Source organism: Urocampus carinirostris, chromosome 3 (genome assembly GCF_059441175.1).
Source record: "Urocampus carinirostris isolate Australia breed hairy pipefish chromosome 3, RoL_Ucar_1.0, whole genome shotgun sequence".
Lineage (NCBI taxonomy): Eukaryota > Metazoa > Chordata > Actinopteri > Syngnathiformes > Syngnathidae > Urocampus > Urocampus carinirostris.
In genome coordinates this window covers 23,434,608-23,452,058 of record NC_142351.1, presented here as the reverse complement: position 1 = coordinate 23,452,058, position 17,451 = coordinate 23,434,608, and the positions used below count along the sequence as shown (strand labels likewise).

Genomic DNA, 17,451 nt, shown 5'->3' with positions numbered 1-17,451 from the left:
TAGGGTCGCGGGGGGGCGTGAGCCCATCCCAGCCATCTCCGGGCAGTGGGCAGGGGACACCCTGAACTGGTTGCCAGCCAATCGCAGGGCACACAGGACAGACAACTCATTCGCTCATTCACACCTATGGACAATTTGGACCGGCCAATTCACCTGAAATGCATGTTTTTGGAACGTGGGAGGAAACCGGAGTGCCCGGAGGAAACCCACGCAAGCACGGGGAGAACATACAAACTCCACACAGGAAGTCTGGAGCTGGATTTGAACCCACGACAGGTTCCCATGAACTGTGCCGCACAAGCGCTAACCACTGCGCCGCCGTACTGCCCCAAATAAAACATGAGATTGAAAAATGTTGATTCTTTTCTTCACAAATACGCTCATGTTCTTATTTTCCAGAGGGCTAATACGACTCATTTATGAACAATAAATCATTGTCAAACTTTTTTTTTAAACTAACAATTACAACTTGAAAACGTTCAATTTGCTATAGTTGCATACACTGTTTGACATCTCATTACTTAGACATTGTTTTTCGAGCAAAAGAATGAAAAAGTTGAAAAGAAAAAAATCTCAAGTTCTCCTTTTCACACATGAGGACACTTTTGCCAGTGTTAGACACAAACTTATTCTATATAACTACATAATAACTCAATTTTACAATCACCAATTTGAATAGGCCTAAAATCCTTCAAAAGTCAGACGATTTTTGCAATATCATAAACAAGTTAAATACCCTGGTGCTGAAGGACCCATAGAAGATTGGATTTAGCTACTTGGAGTTGTCAGTGGCTGGGAGCTTCAGTAGCTAAATTGGCCGCAACAGTGAAGTCAATTCAAGTCATGTTTATTTGTATAGCCCTTGATCACAAGGAGTCTCAGAGGGCTGCACAATACACAGTGTTGCAAACTACAGACTGTTATAACACCATCCCCCTGATCTAAAACCTGTAAGAGAGCAAGGAAAAACTAAAAACCTCAACATTAGAGACCCGAGGAAAGCAGATATTTATCGATTTTGTTATTATTTATGAGGGATGCCTTGACATGAAACCTAGCTAAAGACAATAGCAGAGGCCTTAAGTATAATACTGTAAATTTTCACGAAAATAAGTTCAGGCCTTTGGGAGCCTATAAATCACAAAAGAAACACGCACGCACACATAGAAATCAGGAATTATGTAGTTTAGATTTTGATAGATTAATTTACTTTATTGAAGAAAAAAACAGAATAAATGCAATTAAAACACATTAAGAGCCAATGACAGCGAATAATGTCCAAAATACACTTCAAATAGACTAGCAGTGAATTTTTACCATGGTGGTCAGGGATTGAATAATTTTCAGCTCAACTTCAAATACGTTCAATAAAGAACAAAATGAGTTGAAAACAAACTAGTTGTAGCAAGTAAACAGTATATCGGTGATAAGTTGTTGGTAATAATTAATATTTTGTCCAGCAACACAATCCAAATTCTAAATGCCAAAAACTGTCACAAATGGGACGCGGGGCACTCGTAGATCAACATTTTTGCTCTTTCACTGCAAGCCCATTTAACAGAAAAGTACAGTTGTACGGCCATAGCAGTCGATAGCAATGGGTATGTATATTCTGTATAGGCAACCCTATTGATCGAATTGTAAAATCCGGTTTTCGGATAGGGAAAAAAAGACAAAAAACATTTGAGATTATTTTCAATCTCACCTCTGGGTCCCGTAGGCGACTTAGGTCCGGGTAAAGGTAGAACTTGATGCCTTCCGATGCCCCGGGCAGGGTCACTCCCCGTACCAGCAGCACAATCAGCATCACAAATGGGAACGTCGCTGTTATGTACACCACCTAGAAATGACAAAAGTGTCAGCACTAACTGGCTTACCGTAAGGTATGATAATGGTATTTTCCAACGGTTTCAGAATACAGGAAAAGATAAAGACATTCGCTAAGAACTGCAATCATGTATTATTTTAACATAAAACTTTTAGAAGGGTTCCTTTCCCTTCATCATGGCCCAGTTTTGAAATAAACAATGATCATCAAAGACCACCTCCCTTGGTCTCCTTACTCACTTTTCCGGTGGACTTGACTCCCTTCCAAATGCAGAAGAAGCAGATAACCCACACCGCTAACAAACAAAGTGCGAGATCCCACTTGAGTGGACCAATGTCATCGATCCCAGAGGAGATGCTCAGGACGTTGCGTCTGCAGGTTGGATATTGTTGCTTAATTTTTTACATTTCAAAAAACTTCAAGTCAAGTGAGAGACAAAACACTCACTCCCAGAATTCTGTCACAGGGGAGGTAAAGTTGGTGATGTTGGCCGCCAGCCAGAGAGTCTTGTTCTTCCGAACCGTGTCCTCCACGCATTGTTCCGTGTTCCAAGGCTGCTTGCATTTGGCCCAAGGAAGTTCAGGCTGAAAGCACTGAAATAGGTAATAGAGTCCCCAGGCCAGGATGACTATGTAGTAAATATTCAGCAGGGAGACTATCACTATCGAGGCATAGCCAATACCTGCAAACAAGAAATAGAGAAAATGAATATTTTATTGGATGTTTATCAGAGAGTTGATGCTCAAATTGTTGAACACTGTCAAACAAATGGGGGTAAAAGCACCCGCCCGAGACATGAAATTACTTCAAAAGGGTATTTTTAAAGGGCCAGTGTGCATCAGTTTGCAACTCCTAATGGTGGAAAAAAAAAGCATGAAAAAAACGATATTGTTTTAAATGATGAGCGAAAATACATAGTCTTTTTATAAACATGCATTTTCAAAATATTCATTGCTCGGAAAATCTGAATTTTACATAACATGATCCTTTGCCTAAATAGAGTTGACATTGTCTGCCATCCTACTGCTATTGGTACCCAATAACCTCAAAAAGAGTGGGCAAAAAAACAAGTAAAATAAAGCTTTTTGGTCACTGAGTGTCCGTAGTTAGTATTCTTCCTTTTGTCTTTTATCATTCGCTTTTGGCTGAACTACAGACGCTCCCCTACTTACAAACATTCGACTTACGTAAAACAGATACAAATATTTTTTTCGGGATGTCAAAAAATATCCGCACAATGCTGCAAGTTAGATTTTGTATTGTGTGCATCTTTTTCCGAGGAAAGTACGGTAGTGCTGCTTTTCGCTGCTACTAGCGTGTGGCGCTGTAAGGTCAACCATCATCCACACGGAAGTAAAAAAAAAAAATCCGCTTCCTCTTTCTAGTTCGTATGTAAACATACAGTGCTACGAGTACTGAATATCCAGGCGCTCAGAACTTTATTGTTTTATATCTCGTACATACATTCAATATGGTTGGTGTAAGGAAGAGGCAAGCAGTTTCTCTTGAAATTAAAGTGGAATGAAAAAGCTTAATGTGGTTGATAAATGGTCGGAACACTTTTTTGGGCCACTTTTTACCACGGAGGAGCACCTCTTGAAGCACATCTTCCAAAAGTAAGTTGCACTTAACTTTATTTATGTTTATAGAGCATATTATTTTAGTACAAAACAATACGGGTTACTTACATAAGCCTTAAACATACTTCTATAAACCTTAAACATACAAAATATAGCAATGAAGCAACTTACAAACAAATTCAACTTACAAACGATCGTCTCATTCGTTAGTTTTGCAGCGTCTGTAAACAATTCAGCAAGATCTAGTATAAAAATAATACACACAGTGCCTTTAATATATCACCTCTGCTATTGTAAAAAGTCTCCTCTCCATTATTCTTAAAATCGTTTTTGCATGAATGTAATGTTTACCCAAAAAAATTCACCCCCCCCCAAAAAAATGGTCCAAAATGGAAATACGTTATTCTGAAATAGAGTCGACATTTAAAAAAATAAAATAAAAGTAGCATTACTGCAAAATCACAGAACTGATTCCACTTTGAAATTGTCACATCATGTGTTAGTTATATTATAAGGCTGGCTTTGAGTATTCTTTCTTGTTTTAATCAAAAAAACAGGTTGAAATATATGATAAGAAAAAAATACACAATTTAGGGTTTTATTTGACTAGGAAACAAGTTTTAAAAACACATGGCAAATAAAAGATACAGTTCTGTTTTATTATAAATTAAGATTAGTGAAAGCATGTATATACACACAAACACACAATAGATAAAAACAAGAAAAATAATACTTTAAAAGGGATGGGTGCAGTGCACAATGTCAAAGATTGACTGTAAAGCAGTTGTTTAGGGATACTTTGCTACAAAATATAATTCAACCACAAGCCACTGCAGTTTCGATGTCTTCCAATCACCCAAAAGCTCTTAGCAACGTTTCCACAACCGTGCAGGAAGAACAGCGCCTTCTTACATTACCATTACTAGTCATGTCGACCTGCCAGATACGACCTCCCATTTTAGCCCCCTCGCCAACGTCCGCCTCATCCTGAGGGGAAATTTGGCTCTTAGGCTGCAAGATTCTTCTACTGCTGCTAACTTAGTCGGCGGCAACCATAAAAATCCAAACAGCTGCCGAGTTGTAACTTGCTGTGGATTTAACACTATGCACTTCAACACCTTTCACACACTTCCATTAATTCAAGCTATTGTAAAAGGGGAACATCTATATTCCATTACATATGCAGCATGTGAAAATGTTTCATTAAACATGGAACCTTCAAGCAGGATGCTATTTTGCGGTACATGTTAAAGGCCATTTACTCTGGGAACAGAATTTTCATGTTCGCAAATGCATCCATCTGTTCTATTCTGTTTCCACATTTGAACATATCTGTGTGCGATTATCAGTCTTACATTTACAGACACAATGTTTGTGTTTCAGTGGAATGAAGACAAACTGAGGTGCTTGTTTATACCGATTTTGTTTAAACATTGGGACAGTAACACTTATCTGACATATTTCCGAATGGATGTAAGACCAGAAAACATTCCAGAAGAATATTTAACTATTGGTTTCTACTAGAGGTGTTTAATGTTTTACAGCCACTTGGATTTTTTTTTATATACTTGGAGGGACATTGTGTATTATTTGACCACTAAAGGCCACTGTATGGTGTAGCGTGCCCAAAAAACAGTTCTGAAAATCACAAGCAAGAATACAAACTATAGAGCCAAATACGCACCAGTTTGAATCTTTTTTTGTCCAGCCTTTGTAAGGTTTTTGAGTACATGTAGCAACAAAATGGCAGATACTGTTATTAGGTTAGCTTCTTTTAAGTGGGGCTCATCTTATGTAGAATACATGCTGATAATTTTCGAGCAGGGGTCTTCAAACTCTTTCAAGCTGAGAGGTACTTTTTGTTACCACTTAGCACAGAGGGCACCCATTTAAATATGCATTTTTTTAAAATAGCAACTTAGCTAGATGGCTTGCTAGATGGCTTAAAAGGTAGATTGTTATGTAGCAGAAAGGTAAACAGGTTAAAAACTAAAGGGGGCTAGATAACTAGCAAAAAATAATAAAATAAATAGCTAGCTAAAAGAGTAAAACTCTTCTTGATAGCCAGATAGAAAGCTAAAAACAAGGCTATACAGCAAGGTAGAAAGGAAGCTAAAATTAAAAGATGGCTAAATAGCTCGGTCAAAAGCTAAAAATATAGGAAGATAGCTAACTACAAAGCTTAAAAGGTAACCAGATAGCTAGCTACAAAGCTAAAAGAATAACCCGATAGCTGGCTAAAAAAACTGCACATTTTTTTGTTCATTCACTTAAAAAAAAAAATTCTGGACTATAAGCCGCTACTTTTCCCCCCAAACGTTCAACCCTGCGGCTTATTCAGTGATGCGGCCAATTTATGTAATTTTTCTAACAGCCGCCAGCAACGCTCGAGTACAAAAGGTAAGATTTAGACCGGTGGAATATATGCGCCGAGGAAGACTGCAACTTCTTAGCTTGTGCACAAATTAAATTAGCGAAGAAATATCCTCACCATGCAAATTGCAAAAAGAAAGGCACATGACGCAGCTTTCAAGCTAAAAGCAATCAAGCAGTCCGATAAAGAAGGAAACAGAGCTACAGCACGTAAACTTTACTTTGCGAGCGTGTTGCTCACGTGTTAATGAATAAGGAAGCGTGGGACGACGTCCATATGACAAAGTCTCTTTCCCATACTGGGGAAGACGACTTTGATGACGTCAGTTATAAGGAGGAAGATGAGGACGGTTTACCGTGATTACTACAAGTACGGTATATTTTTTTAACAGAGCCGTTTACTGTGTTGCTAGTAGCGTTTTGCTACCCTTCACAGGCACGGTTTGGGATGAAAGTTATGAAATATTATCAAAGCTTTGAAAACTCTCTCGGTGTACCGTCTTTCTTTGTGAATATGTGTAACCGATGTATAATATGTATTTGCACCTGTAAATTTTTGTAATGTATTTATTTGAGACACTTATTCTGATATGTTTAGCAAATTAAAAAAGAGGGGCGGTGCAAACGTGGGCTGACGGAAAGTGGGGTAAAGGTGAGTGAGACCTGTTGTTGCGGCGGACAATAGCGGATATACATTTTTCCCACCCTTACCTTTGACAATATAGACTTTTTTCCTTGGATAAGTTTCAACGGGTACCCGGACTCTTCAGGTCTGCATCAAACCTTAAGTACTGTTTGTGTTACATGTTTTAAAGTGGGCGCATGCGGCTTATATACAGGTTCGCCTTGTATAAGTACAAAAGCGGTTATCGTCTTAAAATGTGGTGGGTGCGGTTTATAATCAGGTGCGCTCTATAGTCCGGAATTTACGGTAATTGGAATTCATTTTATTGTATTTACTGTAAAATAAATCAAATAACAGATGAATCTATATAACACACACACTGGAGCCATATGCCCCCCCTAAGTGGGAGGTGGCTAGAGAACACATTCACATAAAAACATTTGTTTATTATTACATGTATAGATTCTCAATTCTATTCTCAGAATTTTTAAAAAATACTTATCAATACTTTATTTGACCTTAAAGTGCATGAACTGGAATTTATTTGAACCTCTAAAATAACAAGTTATCATATTATTACTGTGTTATTACCAGGTAAATTATTAAAAATAGGGTTAAATAGACTCAGAAAACCATTTTTTCCCCAAGATAATCACAATGACCCACCACTGGTGAGCTACTTTTAGTAAAGTTCTGGCACCTCAACTTTCTATTAGCTTGTGTATCTTTTTTTTTCTTTTTTTTTTTTTTTTTAAATAAAGCAATATTGTTTTTCTTTTATGAACAAAGTTTTTTTATTACCACTTGGTAACACATCGTCCCATTGATTTAGCACACCAAACTGAATGTTCTATCTTCAGTTTTCTTTCTGCTTTTTAAGAGAAATCGAAAACTGGCTTTCAATAGATTTGGTTTGGAAGAAAATGACAAACTTTATGAAGAAAAATGCTAATCCTGCGCAGCATGTAAATATAATTGTTTTAAGGCCGCTGGATGCTGAAAAGTATTCCATGGGCCACAATTTGTTCCTGAGCCACACTTTAGGTATTGATGCTTTAATCACAAGATACTAGAAAATACACAACAGTCTCATCAAGTAATTCTTTGAGATCAATGCCTTTTTAGCAGTCAGAATGTTTCTTTCATCTTATCACTGATGTAGTCCAAAAGGGAAAAGCGTGTTCAAAACAACACAAAATTAGGACTGAAGGGGCCTAGATATTTTCTCCCAATTTGTTTGTGTAAGGCTTTTGATCTTGATGTTCGCTGAAATTTCCCGACGCATTGTCCATTGTCCTTCTGGCGATCCTGAAAAGGTCGTCCGAGTAAACAATGCGCTCTGTTGTTGAGCAACTCAACTAGGGTCCTCCATTCATATAAACGGGGTCAGTGTCTATGATGATTTTGCGTTATTTATAGATAAATTCATTGTGAACCTCAGTACACTTCTCCCCATTAGCCGCACTATAGTATTTATATACTAATTGTATGCAAATTCCTCACGATGCTAATGTAGCAGATCTGATACATACAATCCCTAGCAAAAAGTATGGAATAACCAGTCTTGGGCAAGCCCTCACTCAGACAATCAAATCTGTTGAAAAAACTGATCACAAACAAGAAACAATCGTTAAGTCATTCCAAAGTTCAACATATTGGATATCAGAAACACTAAAAGGAAATTAAGAAAAAACATTGCAATGTCAGTAAATGTTACTTTTATGGGGTAAGTGTAGGGAAATAAATATGGAATCACTCAATTCTGAGGAAAAAAACATGGAATCATGAAAAACAGACAAAGAAATAACAATCGAAACATATCCCTAGTATTTAGTTTCACCACCTTTGGTTTTTATGATGGCTTGCAGTCTCTGGGGAGTAGACTTGATGAATGACAGTTTTCTTCATCAATCTTGTGCTAACTCTTTTATTGGAGTTGCTAGAACCTCTTTGCAGGTCGGAGCCTTACTGTGGACAGTTTTTTTTCAATTTCCACCTATTGAGATCTGGGCTATTTTCAGGCAATGACATAGACTGGATGAGTCTTCCTCCAAGGAATGCTTTCAGTTTTTTCTCTGTGGCATTATACAATGTCCTCTTGGAAAATGAGTTCATCAGCCCCAAACATTTTTTTCAACTGAAGGAATAAGAAAGCTTTCCAAAATGTCAATGTAAACTTGTGCCTTTATTGCAGATTTGACCTCTCCCCATGCCTTTGCATGACATGCGGCCCCATATCATTAAGGACTGTTGTCATCCACAGTCCAGAATTGTCTCTCCTTAGCCCATTGCAGTCTTGTTCTTTTGTGTTTAAGTGAAAACGATGGTTTCCTTTGAGCTTTTCTATATGAAAATCCCATTTCCTTTAGGCAATTTTGCACAGTTCTTTCACATACATTGACTGCAACTTCCTCCCATTTCATCTTCATTTGTCTTGTTGTGCCTTTTCTGTTTTCAAAACATATGGACAAGTTGTATGCTTCACGCCTATATGTCTTCCATGGTCTACCAGTACGCTTGACTTTGATAACCTTCCCATGCTATCTGTAATTGTTTCAATATTTGATACAGTTGACTGAACAGCCCACATCTTTGGCAACCATACGAGTAGAGTTAACCTTCAAGAAGTTTGAAGATCCCGTTTTGGGGCTTAAAAGGAATCTCTCTTGTTGGAGCAATGATTCTTTCCATTCCACTTAGTCCAGAAGGCCTACAAGGTGTGATAACTACACCGTTTTTAACTGCTGACAAAGAACAGACTTGGTCTAAGCCAGGTGCCCAATTGAGGAAAGGAAATTGACTGGGCGTGTCCATATTTTCAACTGATTCTATATTTTATTACTTAGAATTGAGTGATTCCATATTTAATTCCTTGCACTTGCTCTATAAAAGTAACATTTACTGACCATTGCAATGTTTTTTCTTGATTTCTTTTAGTGTTTCCGAATGCCAATATGTTGCAATTTGGAATGACCTTACAGTTGTTTCATGTTTGTGATCAGAGTTTTTTTCTCCAGAATAAAATGTCTGAGTGAGGTCTTGCCCAAGACTGGTGGTTCCATACTTTTTGCTAGAGGTTGTATTGTGAGGATGCAAGAAAAAATATTCTTTGATGGAAAGACAGCAACTATGTTCAGAGATGCGACCTTGTTTTGTTTTTTTCTGAATATGCATCACTCAGACATGGAGGCTCGGGTTTTATGGAGGGTGGGGGGACCTGTAGAGAGGACACGGCGCTACTGTGCATGTAATGCATTGTGTACGTGTTCTGCAACATGGGCACAAACAGAACGTGACCAAAACAGCATGTCATAGTCTTTGGAAATTCATAACAAAACAGTGCAGTGGCTACAGATCATGCAGAGCTCATCGCTAGGCAACTTCTATTTTTTTCCTGTCTTGTCTGTTTCCATGACAACCAAGAACCCATCAATGTATTGTATACACACGACCTGCATAGCATTTGTGCTGTGATCACCAGATACCTTTTTAGGCATGCTCGTTTAGTTCTTTTTCATTGATAATTGATTAAATAGATCAATGATATTTTTTTGGAATTGTTTTGAAGGGGAAAATTCTTATTGGGGGAGTGACAAAATATAGTCACATATCTGGGGAGAACAAACTTTAGGTTGATCTGAGCTCCAAAGAGCATTTTCCTGAGTCCTGATTTTTTTAGCGTCAACATTCGACAATCCACCATAATAGGACAATATGATTCCATTCCACTGACATTACTATGTATTGATGTGAATGTAAAATAGTTGCCATTAATGGAAAAAAAAAAAACCCTACTCGGGTAAGTTTGGGCGAGACCAGGGTTGCACTACAAAAAGTAGAATAACAAAATTGTAGTAAAATAAGCAAACTAATCCCCTTTCACAGTCAGAATAATCTGCGCATTTTTAATGATCATTTTTAGTTAACACAATAGTTAATTTTACACTTGGATCAGTTTTTAATTAAACTGAATGTATATAATTCTATTTAAGTAAAAAAAACACTTATTTCTATTTATTTTACTAAACGTTTTCAAAAAACGCAAAATAAGAAAAATTTGCAATTTTGGGTCAATTTAAAGCATATTTGTTCTTAGTGTATTATCAAAACAAGCTAAAAATCATTAATAAAAAAAAGTAATACAAATTATTAATAATAACCACAATAATAAATCCATAAATTTTCTCAAATTATCTTAAAACAACCATGATGGATTCAAGTTTTTGCATTTCTCAATAATCAGAATTTTGATCGTGTTCAGGGTTCGGAAGAGTTATTAAACGCACGTAAACCCTCAAAAGCTACGTTCCCAAGATCATTTACAGAATAATAACGATTCATTGGAACCAATCTTGGTTCTTTTTATTAAATGTTAAGCTGTGGCAAAAACTGTCCTACACTGCAAGCAAAAGCAGCTCTTGAAACTCTTGAAAGAAAATGTAACTCCTATTGAGTCCATGTTGCACCAGGAAGCCATTGAGAATTGTGCAGAAATGAAAGAGAGGAGTCATAGTACAACTTGGATCTTTTCCCACTAACACCTGATGTTCTCTCACGCCACAACATAGTGGCTGGGAACGAGTCATATAGACTAGCAAAGTTCTTCAATGTCAAACCCGTTTACTGTTTGCTGAGCAGTGGATGCAGAGTGCGATTGGACTGACCGGTGAAAATGGGGCAAATCTTGCTCCAGCAGGTGATCCCTCCTTCAGAGGTGTACTGGCCCAGTGCCACTTCCAGGAAGAACACAGGCAGGCCTCCACCAACCAGGAAGATGAAGTAAGGGATGAGGAATGCACCTGGTGTATGGAAACGGGATTGTGATCATTTCTCACCACGCTCTCATCGCCGCATCTCCAACTTACCTCCACCGTTCTTATAACAAAGGTAAGGAAATCGCCAGACGTTTCCTAATCCGACGAAACCCCCGGCTACGGACAAAACAAAGTCGAGCTTGCTGGCCCACTTCTCCCTCTGTGGTGCCTTGCCTTCCGCCTCGTCTTCGGGCCTCGTGCCGGGGCTTTTCCCAGGTGAGGGTTTCAACGTGTCTTTGTGGAAGTCCTTCAGGCATTGAAGCTTCTCTTTTTGGGCCATGCTGCAGGGACAGGAACAGAATAGATGTAAGAGGGACGAGGCTGCCGAGCATTAATGAGATAATATGGGCTCCTAACTGCGTTACAGAATGCTGTGTAATCAGTGGGTACATGATATTCAGTGGCACGGTGCTAATCTTGCTAATCTCAGCAGCTGAGGCGTGGAGGTCATTTGAGACTAGAGAAATGTTTGGGTGCCTGATTTAAATCGAGACAAGCCGACTTATCACATTAGGTGCATCAAAAAGGAATCAATGCATTGTCAAATGGCAGGTCTAGAGCACGGGTCTCCAACGTGGTGCCGGTGGGTGAAATTTTTTTTTTTACCAGTTGACTAAGTCTATTTTACCCTGATTCCAATTATTAATAATGATAACACAGAGGCAGGCCGTGGATTTCACACTGAGGCCTTCTGCTGCAGTCTGAATTATTTATGCGTCGTACGCAAATGAACAGACTATGAGCCAGGCACTGCTACGATTCCATGGGTCCAACAACTAATGGGTGATATGTGATTAGTTTATTATCTAAATATTAAAACACACATCTGAAAGCAGCACAACCAGGCAGAAGCATAAATGGAAGATGACAGACAATTTGGAATATTTAAATAGCTCTGATGGACAAAATATAATTAACATGTAATGGATGTCTGTGCAGTCCTTTTGAGATTTCTGTGACTAAGGGCTATACCAATACACATGACTTGACTTCAGAGAAGACCTTGAACTACTGTATTAACATAGTAACAGAATAAAAAGTCAGTCTAGAAATGCAAATCAAACTGGATGCTCTTTGCGCTGGCAAGGAACAAAAAGTTGTTCTCAGCTTGAAAAAAGTTGGAGACCCCTGGTCTGGAGGGTATCATTCAGTTGGATAATGATTTCTATTAGCAAATTTAAAGTTGGATAGTGAAATTCTTTAATTGCTGAAGTTTGATCTGAATAAGAAAAACATTCTTGATCCACTGGGACATTTTACTTATTTTACCAAAAATAACTTAAATTATACATTTTTTCTTATTTTCTTTAAACCATTTCTGAAAACAAATCTGTAAATGTGGGGGGGGAACCCAGATAAAATTAGCAAAATTATATACCAATGAAAAATTGAATTAAGTGATTTTCTATTAAAGTAATATTAATATTTAATGAGCAAAGTTATCTACAATCTGCCAAATTTCTTACTTTGGCGCAATAACTTAAAAAAGATGTTTTACTTGGGAAGTTAAAATAATTTAGTTTTAAAAATCATTAAATTATAAAAAATGACAAAAACAGTGCGGAAGTCACAACAAAAATTCAAAAAGAATTATAATAATAAAGTGAATGCTGTACTAATGTTATTTTTCCAACTATAACTTGTTTCTTGAGGGGTAAAACAAATACAATAAAATTAGCCTAAATATCTACCATTTACTTAATTGGATGACTGTCATTTTTAAAAATTATTTTAAAAATTAAGTTAACATAATAAACTCAATGCTGTACTATATTTTTCAAACATTTCCTAGGGGACTAAAAAAAAAATAAATGCAAAAGTATCTAATATTTACTAAATTGGATGACTTTGTAATTTTAAAAACATTTGAGCGTATTTCTTGAGTAAAAGAAATCTTAAAATGGGCACACAGCACAGAATACTTTTTACCATTTTACCCCCAAAAATAAATGAACAAATATTATAATGTTAAAGTTAATGCTGTTCGATTGATATTTTTCCAACATATTTAACTAAAAAAATCTAAATGAGCAAAATTATCTATTGTCCGCCAAATTGTATAATTTTGCTCATTTTTAGAATCAATTTTCCTCAATAAATTAGTTATAAATATTTAAAACAAATCAAAAAATGGTCCTAAAACATTTTCCTATTTTACTCAAAATATAAATAGAGAGTATTATGATAATAACAATAATTATTGCTGTACTACTGGTTTTTTTTTTACATTCAGTCATTTGACTTAATTCTTGACTAAAAATTATTACAATTAGCAGAATGATCCATTTATTTATGTTACTCAAGAAATTAGAGTTAACTTTTTCTGCCTATGGATTCTGATTTTTCTTTCAAGTAGCTATTTCATATGGATTATTTCTTTGCCTTTTGAGTACATTTGCTTTATCAATCTGTCACGGTTTCCCATTGCCCTCAATTGGCCCCGCCCGTTTGGCGCCAGATGCGACTGATTGGCTTCCCTCCTATTTAAGCTCAGTTCTCACTCACCCTTTGTCAGTTCGTCAACGAACCTCTGCACCCGCAAGACGTGTGTTTTGTTTTGACTCTGTCTGGTATCGATCCAGTCTATCTCACCCTGTTTGATATCGGACTCCAGTCTCCAGTGTCTGGTATCGATCCAGTCTTTCTCGCCCTTTCTGATACCTTGCTATAATCTTCATTATCGGATATCGTCCCCGTCTATCTCGTCCTGTTTGATATCTAACTCCAGTCTCTGTATCAATCCCGTCTGTCTCGTCCGATATCTGTCTCTAATCTACTGTATCTGATGTCAATCCTGCCTATCCCGTCCGGTACCGACCCCTTCTGTCCAATATCTGCTCGTGTAACTGGTATCGATCTCGTCGGCCTCTGGCTTCCTGTTGTTCGACGCCAGACTTCTGCCTTACTTCTTCTGCCCGGCAATCGCCGAATCACTGGCGTTTGTTAACGTGCATGACTGCCCCATTCCCGTAAAATAAAGCTTGTGTGAGAAATGTTACGCATCTAGGTCCTCTTGTTCTGACACAATCGATTAATTGTTAAACAAAAGCAATGTTAGATGACTTTGAGAAATATTACACCAAGATTATAATACTGTAATTCCGTGAGATAACACGTTTTACTTTTCACGCTTTTACTACTTCACGGAGTTGCGTTGTGTTCTGTATTCTGATTGGCTAAACGGTCTCCCCGCTTATTATTATTAGACGGTACAGTAGTTATTTGTAGAGAAATACACTAGAAAATAAAGTTAATACAGTACTTTTATTTGTTACAAATACTTGACCCTGTGAAAAGGGTTTGTTCTTTAGTTTTAGTTTATAATACTTCACAATCATTGCCCGTCACGGACTGTCTTCATTGTAATTGGTATTAACGTGAAACATTGAATGCAACACGATTAAACACGACACCCCAGGGTAAAACATGCATGGATAATCAGGCCAAAAGATAATAAATACAACGTACTGGAATGAAAGATGAGTACATATTTTAATATATTTCAATATCATTGATACATCACTGTTGTCTGGCATTGAAGTGTTTTATCAAGAAAAATGTCGTTTACATTTCTTGTTTAAGAGCAAGAAAATTAACAATATGTTCTTCACTGCTGACAAAACGTGACGTCTATCTTGTGCCACTTCCGTCATGGGTCCAAAATTAGAGAAGCTGATAAGACCTAGCCCTCTTACATTAAGGTCACTCACTTTCCAGGAAAGACAGACTTTTATCGGCGCATGCATACGATTTGAAGCACTGCATAACTTATCCCAAGCTGAGAAACTTCTCATTGCTCACGGGTCAAAACCAGATTGAGTAATATGAGGTGATCACCGTTGCGCCAAATCAAATAAAAGAACAACAACAAATAAAAGCCATCCCAAATTTTCCACCCTTCCATCAAACTTTAATCAAACACACAGGGACTCGGTTGTCTCAGCTTACCTCAACAGCCCTCTGTCCAAGTGTGAGTACCGTGTCATCATTTTCTGCCATTTTTCTCTCCTCATTATGCATGACAAGTCAAACTGTGTGGCTTTCCAGCCTCATTACATAACTGGATTGCACCCACACCATTTCTCATCCTCTCGCTCCCTTTCCCCTCTTTTGCTCTTGTAAACGCTCCTGCACCTGCTTCTGGTGCTGCAGCACTCGCTGCATGCTACATAGGACTTCAAGTCAAAGGGAGTTTTGCAATTTTAAAATATTTTCTTTTTTAAAAAGATTTTAAACAATATCAGGTAATGGTTGATATCTGTCTAATTATGGCTCTCCATTTTTAGAGAAACCACCATTTCTATGTCATAGACCATTAAGAAAGATACAAAACACACTCTTCTGTATTAATTGGAATATATACATAGCCTTTCAACTAACCGTTTTTGCGTAAAAAAAAACGACAACTAAAAAATCTCTCCAAACAACAAATCCTTATATTAAAGTAAGGAAAAAATAAACTTACATTTCCTTCATGGCTGCAACAGTATCAAAAGTTTGTGGTCGTCAGCTGTCACCATTCCTCTGTACTGAGTGCATTTATGCCTGCTTGGGTCACTACAAGTGGAGCTGACAGCAGGGCCCGCCCCATGGCTAAAGACAATTAAATCCAAAGCAGGGATTGGATAAAGCTTTGCTTTGACAGACAACTCAGGTACAAACATGGGAGACTGTAAATTTCCACTTCTCTGTGTTACACACACACACTCGCACACACACACGCACCAGATTTAGAGATAGGTTAGATATGCAGAAAATAAATCAATGGAGATAAGAGTTATTTAGGGGAAGGATCTCTACCCTGTAAAGAAGGGACCGGGAAGTTTTTTACCCCAAAGAGCCATAAAGGCAAAAAGGTTTTGATTTGGAGGGCCACACCATATATTTGAAGACAAATTACAACAAAAACGCCAAAGCTAATTCTTCTGCGCATTTTTTTCCACTGTGTGACATTAAAGGATTTGACAAAACCTATGAAATAAATATGCCAGAGCCTGTGTCCCATATCAACATAAATATACTACTTAAAAATTGATCTCCCTCATGCAGTTACCAGAGAGTGTTGGGGCTTATTTTGACTGCCATTATTGTCTTAAACAATGGTTTGAAAAAAAGGTACAAGCAAAGTTGTTTTGTAAAAAAATGTCACAAAATACTGCAATCAAGGATACCAATGTATTTCCTTTCAGTGCAGAGGGCGCTGGGCAAAGAAGGGTGTGCGTGTGCCGTGTATAGCTCCGCCCATTCCTATTGCTCTAAGTGCTTGACTAGAGCTTTTGGGTAAAAAAATTCAGTTTGGGTTAAAGTGTGTTTTGTGGCCTTTCATCGTAAAGGGTCTAAACAATAAACATAGATTGTTTAATGAGCTAACAAATAAGGAATTATTTGGCAATTTACAGCCACAACAGGATCTGTTGGTGTGACACCTTGACAGTAAACGGTAGTTAATGTTCCGTCCTATATGTACACTGGACCAAACGCCTTGGATATAAGCTTAGTCTCATCTTCTCATTTGCGTCAATTGACACTACATGTATGAACATATTAAGTTCTATTTTATCTCCGAGCCATATGTACTCAGGAACGGAGCCATTAGTTCCCGACCACTGCACAAAACCGTGGACTTTCATCAGCAAAAAAAAAAAAAAAAAAAATTATATATATATACATACAAAAAAATTAAATAAAATAAGAAAAAGGTGGATCTACCTGTGCCTCAGTCAAAAACTTCACATATTGGCAGCACAACTTGGTTGCGTATCCTCTCTGCCTCTTTCTAATTGCATGAGGCACACAAGACATGTAAATTTGTCGCTTGATCCCAGGAAAAGGAAAAAAAAAGGGGGAAGATTTTTTTCTTATTGTACACGGTAGATTTTTACACAGCACTTAAAGTTGCATCAGAGAAGTGCTGTACAAGTAGATTTTGATTTGATTTGATAGGCCTACAAGCAAATTAACACACGCCCTTTTAAGGGGAACAATTTGTATTTGACCACGATACGTCCATGCATTGTGTCATGCAGCCAAAAACAGTTCTCAAAAGCACAAAGAAGAATTCGAACTACAGAGACTCAAAGTGATCCAACCAAACAATTTCCGCCCCTCGTTTTATATTTGCCCAGCTTTACACAAGTTTTTGGATTTGTGTGTACATGTAACAGCAAAATGCCCGAAAATCATCTTCATGGTATGTGAAAAAAATGCTAATTTGTCGACCCACGAGTATTT

General features: G+C 37.5%; 1 protein-coding gene across 1 annotated transcript in view; it reads right to left on the bottom strand.

Annotated features, from left to right (window-relative positions):
* Positions 1 to 17,451, bottom strand: part of slc6a6a (solute carrier family 6 member 6a) — a 34,269-nt gene that overhangs the window by 10,065 nt on the left and 6,753 nt on the right. The window contains exons 2-7 of the mRNA XM_088331157.1: positions 15,686 to 15,813; positions 11,272 to 11,501; positions 11,071 to 11,205; positions 2,276 to 2,510; positions 2,068 to 2,200; positions 1,706 to 1,840 (exon numbers count right to left, since the gene is read on the bottom strand). Of these exons, the coding sequence (XP_088187283.1) occupies positions 1,706 to 1,840; positions 2,068 to 2,200; positions 2,276 to 2,510; positions 11,071 to 11,205; positions 11,272 to 11,501; positions 15,686 to 15,696 (879 nt within the window). The 5' untranslated portion in view covers positions 15,697 to 15,813. The remainder of the gene's footprint in view (positions 1 to 1,705; positions 1,841 to 2,067; positions 2,201 to 2,275; positions 2,511 to 11,070; positions 11,206 to 11,271; positions 11,502 to 15,685; positions 15,814 to 17,451) is intronic.